This window comes from Hirundo rustica, chromosome 2, assembly GCF_015227805.2.
Source record: "Hirundo rustica isolate bHirRus1 chromosome 2, bHirRus1.pri.v3, whole genome shotgun sequence".
NCBI lineage: Eukaryota > Metazoa > Chordata > Aves > Passeriformes > Hirundinidae > Hirundo > Hirundo rustica.
In genome coordinates this window covers 109,047,733-109,061,655 of record NC_053451.1, presented here as the reverse complement: position 1 = coordinate 109,061,655, position 13,923 = coordinate 109,047,733, and the positions used below count along the sequence as shown (strand labels likewise).

General features: G+C 35.7%; 1 protein-coding gene across 6 annotated transcripts in view; it reads left to right on the top strand.

Moving 5' to 3' along the window:
- Nucleotides 1-13,923, top strand: part of DMD (dystrophin) — a 1,060,860-nt gene that overhangs the window by 376,147 nt on the left and 670,790 nt on the right. For all 6 annotated transcript variants that reach the window (XM_040088691.2, XM_040088709.2, XM_040088718.2 and 3 more), the window contains 2 exons: nucleotides 4,870-4,957; nucleotides 12,303-12,544. In XM_040088691.2, coding sequence (XP_039944625.2) covers nucleotides 4,870-4,957; nucleotides 12,303-12,544 — 330 coding nt within the window. The remainder of the gene's footprint in view (nucleotides 1-4,869; nucleotides 4,958-12,302; nucleotides 12,545-13,923) is intronic.

Below are 13,923 nucleotides of genomic sequence, written 5' to 3'. Positions count from 1 at the left end.
CCAAGTTTATACATTGAGCACATGGTTCTGTGGTGTGCAATATCCCCCTGGCCAGTTTGGGTCACCTGTCTGGCTGTGTTCCCTCCCAGTTTTTGTTTTTGTTTTGTTTTTGTGTGTGGGTTGTGGGTTTTTTTGTTTGTTTGTTTTTGGGTTTTTTTTTTCTGGTGTTATCATTGGCAGAGCATGAGATACATCAAAAAAGAAGTTCTTGACTTACGATAGACACAACTTAGAAAATCCAAAACCTGAGTGTTATCAATATTATTCTCATAAGGAATCTGAAACACAGCGCTGTCCCAGCTACTAAGAAGAAATTCTCTGTGACCCATCCAAAACCAGGACATGCATGCACTGGCATCCACAGTCATACCCCAGTGTTGTACTCATACATGCATGCATGGGACCATCTACACATGTGTGCAGAAGTCCCATCTTGCTCTTACTTTGTAGTTTAGGGGTTTCTTCATCATTACTTTATCATTTAGGGGGTTTTGCCCATATGATAACATAAATTGGTTTATCGCAGAACGCCTGTGCTTGGCTGATGTCAAAACTGTCCTTTATTCCCTACTGTAGTCAGTGCTGAGTCCTAGAGTCTTTTTGTGATGATTTTCTTTTCTGCTGTTCTTTTGGGGACAGATTACTAGTTTTAGGGATTTTTTTTTCTTGTGGCAGCTTGCTCCTGCCTATCATTTTTCATGGATGAGAGGTCACTTCCATAAGATTTAGTGGAAGTGCATCTGCTGCATCATAGAGGGACAGAGATGTCGGAAATGAAATCCACAAGGAAATCTCTTTTGCCATCATTGGTGATTCATAAAGTGTGAAGGCTTGCTCCCATCCCAACTCAGAGGACTCCTGGGGGAGACAGAGCCAAGAGAAGGCTGTATGAAATGCAGTGATTCTTTGCTAAGCCAGCTGCTGTTCAGACCCTGGCAGGAAATTAGCCTTTGGCAGATCTGTTTTGTAGCTTGAATATATTAGATATGTGCAAAATGTCCATTCCTATATCTGGGGAGAAGAAAAGTATTTACATCCCTTCCCTGATACAGAAGAAAGATACTTATGTTACCTGGGCAGGGAGACTGCAAAGCCATAAGAATAGAAGTTTTGTGGTTGAACAGCCATACTCCAAAATAATGGAGACATCCAAACATTAATGTAGTAAATATTATACTGCATCCCATCATAAATATTCTGCAGTTAGCATGTGTTTTTTACTGAAATCAGACCTAAGAATGACTCAGGACTTCTGTTTTTATTAAGGTGTAAGAACTTTCAGTATTGCAAGTTCAAATATATGAAGGTTCAGGTGCAAAAAACCTCCACAATTTCAGGTAGTAAATCCTACTTAGTAAGTTGGATTTGAGGCTACCCAACAAGAAACTGGAAATAAAAATGCTTGAAAGGAGTTTTGGTTTGCCAAGAAGAAGCACCTAGAAATTCAGGATCAAAGAGAAGCACAAGAAACAGATGTAAGGGATAATGTCAGATATCCTAGACAATTAAATTTGTTCTCTTGGCATTCTCAGAAGCCCCATCCTCATGTTTGTTTTGTTTTAGTGACCTTTTCCAGGCATGCTTTGTTGGGCATGCATATTTGAGAGCTGAGTCACTGTCAGAGGCCGTGATGATAATGTTGCCATCTCTGCCCTCAGGGGTGATGGGTCACCATCACAGGAGGTCAGGGAGTACAGCATCCTTTCACAGAGCTCTCAAAGAAGCATGTTGATTTGATATATGAATAACATCCAAATTTCTGCAGCCATTTGTATTTTCTAGATTATGGAGTCATTGACTGCCAACTAAAATCTCAAGGTCAAATAAAATGTTTAGATTTGTAAAAAATAGCTGCTTCGACTTTGGCTAGCTAAATATGAATTTATAATGTTTTTCAATCAATTAAAACTGGGATATAATGAATTTGCATTGTCTGTTGCAAAGCAGTCCAAAAGATAATTAATCTCTGCTTGGACAAAAGCCTGTAAAGTTAACATTTCCCTCTAATATTGTGGAGTTTTTGTTGTTGTTGTTGTTTAGGTTTGGTTTGGTTTGGTTTGGTTTGGTTTTTTTCTCTCTCTTGAAAAATCTTTTACAGAAAGCAAAAAGAGTTTTAAAAAGGGGGAAGGTTATGTATTTGAGATATTTTGAAGTGGCTTAGCTACTATTTTCAAAAAGTGTCTATTACAGTGTACAGAATTTAGGTTTCAAAACTTCACAAATCCCTTCAAAATTATCAAATTCTACTTGTGTCATAAATGAACCTGGATCACGAGTATAGTCCTCTTCAGTAAAGGAGAAAATGAGGAAGAGCCAAAGAGATGAATGAGACGTGTTTCCAGGACTACTCCACTCATTTCTAGGCACTTGACAGAGGGTAATGGAAATATTTCTTCTGAGGGTCTTAAAACGCAAGGCACGATTTGCAGGTTTGGCAAACGATGGCAAAATGTTCAGACTAATGGCAGGAACACGTGGTTGGTGTTTTGAGTACCTGGAGTGGATTTCCTCCTTTCTCCCCTTGTCATATCATTTGTCTTTGTATGGGGAACCAAGAGTTCGGTCTCTCTTCCTTTGGTTATCACCGTGCTCCCTGTGTGTGTTTGTCCTCCTGTAACCAGTGTTAGACCTTCGTTTGCATAATATATGCCAATTACATAAAAATTAATGGAGACAAATAGCTGACAGAAAGTTTGGTATGTGCAAAATCTTTTATGTTTATTTAAGGACTCCACACGTAGTGCTTACATTTTCTACCAGGATCTGGGAACCTGAATCTTTCAGGAGAGAGGTGGACATTTCTCCATGTTTTCCTACACGCAAAGCATATGCTGGGCAGGGAAGGGTTGTCTTCCACAAGCTTTTATATAGTATCATTTTTATACTTTTAAAAGATAAGTTTTAGCATATTTTATGAACTTTTTTTAAATGATTTGTTTCTGTACACTACAGTTATACACATGATAATTACACACCTGTTGTTACAGACGTAGTAGAATTATTTTCAGTATATTTTAGTGTTTTAACGATTCCTTTGAGTTCTCAGTAGTTATTCTCATGTAATTATACCTGGCATTATAGACAGAGTGTTATTATTTAAGATTCTATAAGAGATTTTGGAACTCTGCAGAGAGTTAATTTACTTTTTTAATTTGAAAAAAAAATTAAATTCTTCTGCGGAATGGTGCAAGATTTTATTGACCTACAAAAATGAGAGATAATTCACACAATCATCTATAACTTATTGGGATTAAACTTCATAATATTTCACTGGTAGTTTTGTTATAAAATAAAGATATGTTTCTAAAGTGCAAAATCTTTTTTCTCTAAATTTATTTTCTTTATATATTTTATTTATCCAAAATTTTCTTAATATTAAAAAGAATCTTTGAGATATTGTTAGAAAGCCTGCTATTTAACATTTTCTGTATGCACAAATGAATAGCAGTTATAGGTAGGCTGAGGAAAAGCTTGCATTTAATTTGAAACTTTACTTTCAAGTTTGTGTGGCTCCTCACCTACAAAGTCTTCCAGGGAGCTGGTTCTTGTATGACTCAAGATGTTTTAAACATCATATTTAAAAAGTTATTTTAAGAGTTTATTCAATGGTGTTTATATTCATTCCACATGTATGCAACAATCTATTTGAAAGACAGCAGTTTCAAATTTAATTGTATAATGTTATTTAACTAAATGCATTCTTACACACCTATTTGAGCTTTCTTTTCAGTTTGAGGAACCTTTTTGAAGTCATGCAGCATCTACGTTTGCCGTGGTGATGGGGAAGCCCAGTGGGGTCAGCCAACCTGGGAAACTGCAACCAGGGCCAAGTGTTTCCATATAGATTGTCTAGGATTTGGGAGGACATACCCTCTTGTATGTGTGTATCTGCTGCAGGAAAGTGAGGGGCTTGATTTTATGGGACACTGTGTCGGGCAGGATCTCTGGGAGATACATAATCTGTTTTATTTTTGGTACTAAACTTCACTGTGGGCCCTTGTTGCATCTTTGAGCTTCTAAATTACACCTAAATCATGCAACTAATTTAGTTTAAAATCAGTGACGTGACCTCATGGTTTTAATTACAAGACAGCATTGATGTGCTCTCAAATCTAAAATGAGTTTGCTTTCCATCAGTATTTCTAATGACCCAAAATGATATTTAAATTTAGATTCCTACTATACCTTCTAATTTTAGCAGCTGGCCTTTTCTAGGCCTTACTAGCTGGCCTGAATATTAGTGAGCAATATTTATGTACAGAAAAGCAAATCAAGAGTACTAAGTACAATACATAATGAGAAGCCTGTATTAAATATGCAGTTAACTCTTCTTCTTAATAGCCCATATATGGGTGTCTGCTGCATGTGGTCTTATATATGCATTTTACAGTTGTTACTTTGTTATCAAACAAACTAGTAATATAAGCAGTCAAATTTTCCATGGGTGTGATACTGTGGAATGCTGTGAATCCCTGTGATTTGGTGAGAATGGTCAATTTTTGCTTTTACCATGAAAACGTGCAAATCTACTCCTCCACAAGGCATTTCTGTTGAATGAACATTTTCTTTCTGAAATACTGTGCTTCAAATAGCTCTTGCTTTCTATGTCTTTTATGTGTCTGCAGAATACTGATATGTGCCATTTGTCAGCTCTGTTGTGTTCTGACTCTCAGTTTTTGTATTTGGCTTTGACTTTGACTCCCTTCCGGGTGGTTTACGGTACCCGCCGCTTCATTGCAAATCAGAGAGCAGTCAGGGCACCATGACAGGTTAAAAACGCTCAAGAAATCAGAAGACATCCCTGAGATTAATTACTTTCCTGTTCAAAATCCCTCTGTTGAAATACTCACCTTTCCTGTCATGCTGCAGGCCATCCAGCGAGAAAAGCCTGAGAAGTACAGAAAACTGCAAGATGCCAGCAGATCAGCTGAGGCCCTGGTGGAACAGATGGTGAATGGTAATTACTTGGGAGTTGCTTTAGATAATCTTCCTAGGGATTTGATAAACGAACAGGTTCATGCTTATCACAAGAATTATATTAGCACATACTGTCTAAATGGAACGGTAAAGTGATATTGCCTTATATTTCTTTTATTATTTCTGAATGTTTAATCTGTTAATTAGAAAAGAGAGAAGAAGTATTACCACTTTAGTACCATGCAAAGAAATGTGTTAGAAACTTACAGTATTGAATTGTATATTACAATGTGTTTCTGTGCAGAGACTTAAGTTGTAATCTTATTTTCTGGGTTCTCTAAGCTTTTACACATCTGAGTTAGACAGCTCCAAAGACATTACTTTAAGCAGTTGGGGAAAAAATACTTCCTGACTTTTAATATACAGTGTATATTTTGTAATATACATATTTCTGTAATGTTCTGTATGATAGAAAATATAACACGTTATTGGGATTTGGAAGAAATTTTTGGCATTTGGTTTTATGAAGATAATAATTGTCAAAATTTATACAACTCTTGAACATAGAAAAATAGGTGCAAGGGTTTTGTCTTGTTTCGTTTCTTTTCCAAAGAAATTACTACATTATCCCATTATTTTGAACTTTTAAATAGGGGAAAAACAAAACCCAAAGAAAGGTAAATAAAAGTACTGGAACTCATACCATTGTTCTTAATATCAAAGAATGTCTTGCCTTGCAATCAAATAATTAACATGGGCCAACATCTATCATACTGATATGGTTTATATCAGTGTCAGAAATACAGATGCTGAATAAACTGATATTTGGAACATGTATTTTCTTTTTAATTGTTGCAATGAAAAACCAATAATTAAATTGGTGAAATGGTTTAAGTGAAAGTAAAATGGTTTAAATATGAGGTTCTAACTGGCCAAGCTAAAGAAATTTGATGGAATCCTATGATGACTTTGCTTAAGTATGAAAGTGTAATGTTTTAAAGAAGACCATATTTATTGTGTAGGACACATTTAATATCATTAACAATTGCTACAATGAGGCCCTTCCCAGACTCCGTGAACAGACTGAAGGCAGTCTGGTAACATCTACACCCTATTTGAAATAATTTGGGCACTTTTCCACGGTTGATTGTACAAAAAGTTTGGATTTTTTTTTTTTTTTTTTAATTCTCTGTCTGGGAGAACTGGTTGTATATGACTTTTAGGGAAGCATCTGAATTTTGCATGCTGACACATTGAGGTTCCTATGTTGGACAGAATCTGTCTAGGGCATATTTAGCCATGCCCCACTCTTCCATTGGACAAATGCAGACCTGCACCTCAAGAATTGAAGTTTAGTTTCTTTGGATTATGTAGTACTTTATGATGACTAATTTTGGTGTTAGTTGCAGAACTCACTACCATCTTAAATAATGCTTACCCTGCACTGTAGTGCCTACCATGTCACTTATCAAGTAGACTAAATTCTGTCTTAATTATTCTTACGGGGTTTTAACTCAATACTCTGTTTTTTCTCTCCCTCAGTCCATGGGTCCATTCTTATTCATGGTTTACATGTGGCTAGATGTGCATATAAATAATTCCAGTATGTCTCGAATCAAATGCCTTTTTTTAGGAAGCACATCTTCCAACTGGGTGGCAGGCACAGGGTAGACTAACTAAGCCAGCATGACTTTATCAACTTCTTCAACTTTGTCAGCTGCTCTGAGGTCTGTGTCATGAAATTTATTGTGGTAGCCTTGGTAGCAAAAACATTCTAGCATGGCTGACAGGTTAATTGGCTGTGAAAATGAAGATCTCTTATTGTCATGGCTTTAGGGAAGAAACAATCCCTTTGAAAAGAGAAACAATTCATCTGGACTTGAAACCTTGAGTATTTATGGGACTTTCAACTGCTCTACTAATGCAAAGGCAATTTGAAGAATAGTGTTTGGAATGGTTAATTAATGCAGTAATTACCAACAGTAGAGAGTAGAACAAATAATTAACATTAGTTGGTGAGAACTATGAGATGATTTTATCAAAGTTGGCAAATGGAATATCTTGTGAGATGCCCAAAATTACTCCTTGAGGGTAGAGGAATTTAACTACCATTGTAAAACTGTGAATTTGAATACAAGATACTTCTGAATACAATGTATTTTCTATTTGTCTTTTCTTCCAATCATTATGATCTAATTGCAATTAATGGTTGCAATTTAGTAAAACTGAAACTTAACTAAAAGTTATGTAAAAGTATCAACTTGACTTTAAAACTTCATCTCAAACTGTAATAGAGTTATGCAGCTTTACATTTTCGACAGTAGTTCAAGTAAGTTTGTATAGTTTGTTTCTCATGTAAAATAATTTCTTTTTTTTTTTTTGGTTGTATTCACTAAGAACAAGAGAAAAAAAGACTGAATCTCAAAAATAATGTTTAGTGGAACAGCCTAACTATTCCTTCATACCTTCCTGTTCCAGTGCTGGAATTCTTTTCCATAAAATGAGAAGGAACTAGAAGTAATCCATGTGCCTGTATGGGTTTCTGGGAGATCTGCAGTTTAACATCTAGTGGAGGGAAGATGTACTATGTTGTTTTAATGGAAAAGCTTTCTAACTACTACAATTTACAAATCAAAAATGATGATGCTCCCATTGTTCTTCTTCAGGAAAATGAGTCAGTGATTAAATTGATGATTGCAGTGCATTTGCATTATAATCTGTAATTAAAAGACCACACAGATTTAAGGCATTGATCAGTTTAGAAGTCAAGTGATGACAATTTAAATTGTATTGTTAACTTTTACTTATTCTCTGACAATTAATATCTGGAATAATAATGATTAGATTCCTTCAGATTCCAATTATGCTGGCACTGGCTTCCTGGCTCTACTTATATGTAAAATATTCTTTCTCTTTGCTCATAAACAAGACTCTGAATGTAACAGATGAAGAGTCTAAAAAGATGAGACATCTGCTGGATTATAAGAGCGAGTTCACACTGATTGTTGTATCATTTATTTTTCTCTTCTTGCCTTTTTTTTCTTTTTTCTGTGATAGGTAGAAGAAGGAATAAGTTAAAAAAAAAAAAAAACCCAAAAAAAAAAAAAAAAAAAAAAAAAAAAAACAAAAAAAAAAAAAACCCCCACAGGATTCTGTAGAGAATTGGACTGGGTTATTTAGGGTTTAATCTACCTTTTTTCCTTAGCAGGGGGAAATATAATAAGGAAACATTTACACAGGACACCCTTCTAGCCTTATGTAAACATTGTCAGACACTGACAGCAAAAGTATTTTGCACTGGAAAGATCTGCCCTCTCCCACAACAGAGCTGTTCCTGTGTTTGTAGGCAGGGTGTCTGGACATCGTCATTTGAAGGGCTTTTCCCATCACAAGGGAAATAATTGATGCTTTTGGTGGTTGTTTCTTTACCCAACCACCCATATGGGCTGTGCTCTGCCTCTCTTTGCTCATGCTTTCAGAGAAGTCTGATAATTTCAATCAGTGAAAGTTTACCAGTGTTTCTAGGAAAAAAAAATCTGTTTTGTTTTTCTTTACTGAATCATATTATAAAATAGAAGAAAAAATCTGTTGATGCATAAGTGAAACAGTTTAGCAGTTTGAGTGGACATTTGGCTATTACAGTAGTTTAGAATAAAATAAACAGGACATCAAATTGAGTAATTGAATAATCAGAGAATTTTGACAGGAAGTGTTTAAAAGTGTTTAAAGTGAATACAAATCAATTTGCTGTAATAAAACAAATAATTTCAGATTGCCACCATTCTGTGGAAGAAATACATTATCTTGTAAGTTACACAAGAGTAGAAAGCTACAGAAACCAAATAATATTACATTATTCTATCACAGAACTGTGCAAATGACAGATGGCACTTAATAAGATATATTTCATATTAAGTGGCAATTCCAAAGCACTTGCATGTAAGGTGCTGCACAATTAAAAATATTCAGGCACAATTTGTTATGTGCAGTATACAAGGTAATAAAATTAATGGATGTGCTTCAGATAATGATCTGTTTCCTCTGGGTGCGGTATATTTATACAATGATTATACCAGAAGCTTTTAGATTGTGAAACATGGAAAGATTATGAACCAATGACTATTCATAAAATAATGTTTTACCAGAAAATGGATTTTATATTGTTTTTTTTGCCTGCTGGTGCACTTCTGGTATGTCTTGGTAAAGTTGCTTAAGGTAATGAAGAAATCAGTAGTTATCACAGAAGAAAATTTCAAACAGGATAAGGAATAATGGAGTTTATTAAGGAGTAATAAATTAAAACACAGGAAGTTCCACCTCAACTAGAGGAAGAATTTCTTTACTTTGTGGGTGGCAGAGCACTGGAATGCAGTGCTGCCCAGGGAAGTCATGGACTTTGGAGTTTCCAAACCCCACCTGGACACATTCCTGTGTCACCAGCTCTGGCTGACCCTGTCCTGGCACAGGGATTGGACTGAGTGATCTCCAGAAGTCCCTTCCAACCCTAACAATTCCATGATTCTGTGAAATTCTTGATTTTCACCAATGGGTCAAACTTACCCAAATTATGTCAAGTGCAAGTAACAGCCATTTTATTACATCCTTCTAGAAATGACATGCTGGCATCTGATGGACAATTTTGATTTATCTGAATGGACTGAGAAATAAGAGTTTTAAAAGCACATTACGGAGATTTTACCTTCCTTTCAGTAGGATATTCTGCCTAATGAAGGTGCATCTCTGCAATATTTTACCAATCATGACTCTGAATAAACCAATTTTGTACTGTCTACTTCAGGAACTCGAAGAGCAAAAGCATTTCCTTCTGTGTGTGTTTATGGAAACATGTTTAGACTCAAAGGTTAGATGTTAAATATAAAAAAATAAAGAAAAATTGAATAATAGCAGCTATTTTCACATATTTAAATGTGTCATGTGAAGAGGGACCCATGAGCAAAATAAGAAAGGAGGATCTGGTGAATTTAGATTTTCATCTGAAATACAGTCCTCTCTGAATCCTAGAAGAAAAATACTGCAGTGAAAAGTATTATTATGTTTCGAGGATCCATGACTGCACTTCTGGTTCTCATAATCTTGCCTAAGGGTACTTAGGAGACTGTGAGCTGAAAAGAAAGGAAAGGAGTTGTAAATAAAGTGATCTTTTTATGTCTAGTCTGCCAAACTCACAAACAATGTCTTTCAGGTTCAGAGATAGTAATGAACACAGTGGCAAAGATAATCTGCTCTCTGTTATGAATATACAGCATTTTTATATCCAACTCACAATAGAAACAGTTGTTCAAGCACAGCATAGTTAAAGTCTTTTTGTCTATACATATGTTTGTTCTTGCTGTTTGTTGTTAAGATTTAGTATCTGCGTGCCTGGTTGTCTCTGATTGTTGTTATTCAGATGTGCTGAGCCATTCAGGTTTTTCCTGCCTCCTCACATGCTCATTAGACATTACACTTCTAAAAGATACAGTGATGCTACCGCATCTGCAGATGCACACACACACACTCACAGGAGACAAGATCACTCTTGGATTTGTGTCAAAATCCTTTTTTACCCCTTCATACTTCAAAGTTCATTTTATATCTTTGCTCAGTCCTTTAAATGTACTCTTCAGTTTTTTGAGTATAATATGGATGCAGGGCTGCTCCAACCAGCACAGTTGCCATTAGTTCCCAGTAGTACTGGGCTTTCTATTTTTCCAATAGTTTTGCTTTTTGAAATGCTGTACCATTTGTTTGGCTGGGGCATCATCCCAGAGAAAAAGCATATCCAGAGAACTGCTATCAGGTACTGCACAGTCTGTTTCCAAGTGGGCTGTTTCCAAGCAACTCTGAATTAAATACCCTGAGCTGGATCCAGAAGAGGATTTGATAGAGCACTATGGTGCTCCACAACAGACATGATGCTTGATTATCATTTAGTGTCGTTTACCATGTAGCATGCATTATAAAAATTCCTTAGAATATTTTATTATATAAAAATTTATAGAACTTTTTATTACATTTTATTATGGCATTTAGCTGTAATTAGGACTCTATTTCCTATGTCCTTCTGAAATTGCCAATTACTACTTTTTAATCCTGATAAAGAAATTTTCCTGTATATTTGGAGTGCAGATTACAAACAAGAAAACCCGTATCAGTAGTGTATCAAAGACAGCAGAAATGGACCATGGAAGGCTTTTGTCTCATTTGCTTTTAAACTGGCTTTAAAGAAAAGTACTCCAATTTTTATTTTTTTAATAAAAAACATAGCTTCTGTTTAACTGATTGGCTATTGTATGACTATGTGAAGATGTTATTAGAAGTGTTTTTAAGCATATGGCATTGCTCAATGATTTGAGAATTTTACTCATTTTGAAATCAATGTTGGCCCTATTGCCATGCGTATCATTACATGTCATTGCAATTAGAAAAATGTTAGGGACTACATTTAAACTTACATTGAAAAATAAATGAGAATATTGAGTTAATATTATTTTGAAGTCAATCTGAGTTGAAGTTACAGAGAGATTATGAATTATGTTGACACATTTTCTTATCTTTCATATGTATTACTTTACTTTCTTCACAGAAAGTGAAGAGAATTCCTTTTACCTTTTAATTTTTCTAAATAATTACCTTGTCCATAATAACTAAAGTCAGTTTTATTTTATGAACTTTAATATAAGCGTGATTATTGAACAACAGACAGAAATAGGCAAACTACATCAGAGAAGCCAAACACTTTGAAAATAACCATAGAGAAGCATCACCTATGGTTTCTTGGCTCTTACTGTCTCCTTATGGTCATGGTTGAACACTCAGGACTGGCCTAGCTGGAGGTTTGATCTGGTACTTTGTTTATTCCCTAGTGTTTATGATATTTCTAAAATAACGTATAATGCAAAATATATGGGTTGGATTATCAGAAACCTCTAAATAACTGTGGCATATAGTTCCTATTAATTGTAATCAGTCTTTTTATAGAAGAAAAGCCAGCAACAGTCTTGTACATTAAAATCTAATTACAGTCCAGGAATAGTTTTCAAAATCCAGCTGTCAGGCATTTTGTTATTTCTTACAGCACTTTTAATTAGCTTTATCTATTTTATCTCTACTTTCTGCTTTATTCCCATTCTTGTACTTTAATGTAGTTTATTATTCCTTCCCACAACAACAAAAGTACCCAGGCAGAAACTTTAAATATCTTTCATATGCTTTCCCCACTAATGTGTAACATCTGTAGATTCAGAACTGTTATTTGGTGATAAATCATTAACTGGATTTATGAGCTTTCAAACAGAGAAATTGAATTGTTAAACTAGCCTATTTTTTTTTTTTTTCTTTGTAACTTGCTTATCTTTAAGCATCTTCTTCTCTTGTTTTTCTAGAGGGTCTGAATCCTGACAACATTAGACAAGCCTCAGAGCAGCTGAAGAGCCGCTGGATTGAGTTCTGTCAGTTGCTGAGTGAAAGACTGGCATGGCTGGAGTACCAAAATAACATCATTGACTTCTACTCCCAGCTGCAGCAACTGGAGCAGACAGCAATTGCTGCAGAGAACTGGCTGAAAGCACAACCCACACCAGCAACAGATCCTGCTACAGTAAAAACTCAGTTAGAACGATGCAAGGTTAGAGATTCTTCTTCAAGTTTTTTACAATATTGTGTTTCATAAGTAGGTGTTCCAACAGCAAGACAGATTATGACCTACAATTTTTCGCTATAAAAATGGTAAATGGACTCCTTGGAATTACAAGGTAATTATTGAAAATATTTGCTCAAGGAAAGGAAAGACTGGTAGAGAAATAAGAGGCAGTAGAACCCAGGATATGGGTCTTTAAAACTCTGCCCCAAATATTTAGTTATTAAGATATTTATACACGTAGAAGGGACTGTGGCCTTATACTCTTTTTCATGTTTCAGTTTCATGTAAAATTCTTGGTCTTTGGTTTCTCCTTAAGGAAATGTTGCTCACCACCTCTGTTAAGGATCTGTGCCTGAACATTTTCTTCAAGTCCAAAATTCTGCCACTGAAGACTACTTTACTTCTTACATACCTGATTCAGTGTTCTGATTCAGTGTTGGTTGTGTAGTCAAATGGAGGAATATTCTTCTGTAATAAAATGGGAGAAGCACAATAGTTGTACAAAAAATGTCACACTAGTTCATAATTCTCATTAATAATTTTTTATTTGTGTGCTGCACCGTTATAGAAGTTTTCTTCTCTCTCTTACTCTAGAAAATTCTCTGGGTGGAGAGCTTACAAGCCAATATTTATTGACAGCAATATATTGAGGTGTAGTATTGAATTGCATTACATCCTTCTAGAATTTCAGGTACTTCAATTTTCAGGTATTTCCAAGCTGGCATTGTACCTACAGGGGTCTCGGTTCTTGTGCAGAAAACTTTTCTTTGAATACCTCTGCTGTGAACTGTACATTTGACTTACTTTCCTCATTTCTTTCTTATTCTGTAGTTACACACGTCACTGGGCATACAAAAGATACAAAAACACAACCTCATTGCTCTCTACAGCTTCCTGAGAGGGGGAGTGGAGAGGAAGGTGCTGATCTTTTCTCCCTGGTACCCAGGGACATGGAATGGTTCAAAGCTGTGCCAGGGGAGGTTTAGACTGGCGTGGGAGGGTTTTTAAAGAGTGTAACAAAAAGGCTTCCTGGAGAGGTGGTCAGTGCCCGCAGCCTGTCAGTCTTCAGGAGCCATTTGGAAAAGGTCCTTATCAACGTGCTTTAACTTGTCAGCTCTGAGGCAATCAGGCCACTGGAATAGATGTTCCCTGGAAGTCCCTTACAACTGCTCTGTGCTATCCTAAGCTTAACCTCAGCCTCTAATGTGTTACTGGGAGGCTGCTAGAAATCACTGGGCATCTCTCCTTTTTGACTTAATTTTATTTAGTCTGTACATAATCTAACAGACACGGGTCCAGGATTATGGTACATGTGGTGTTTTGCTCTTCCCAGCTTCACATGATGAGGATGTTCTTAGGCTTGA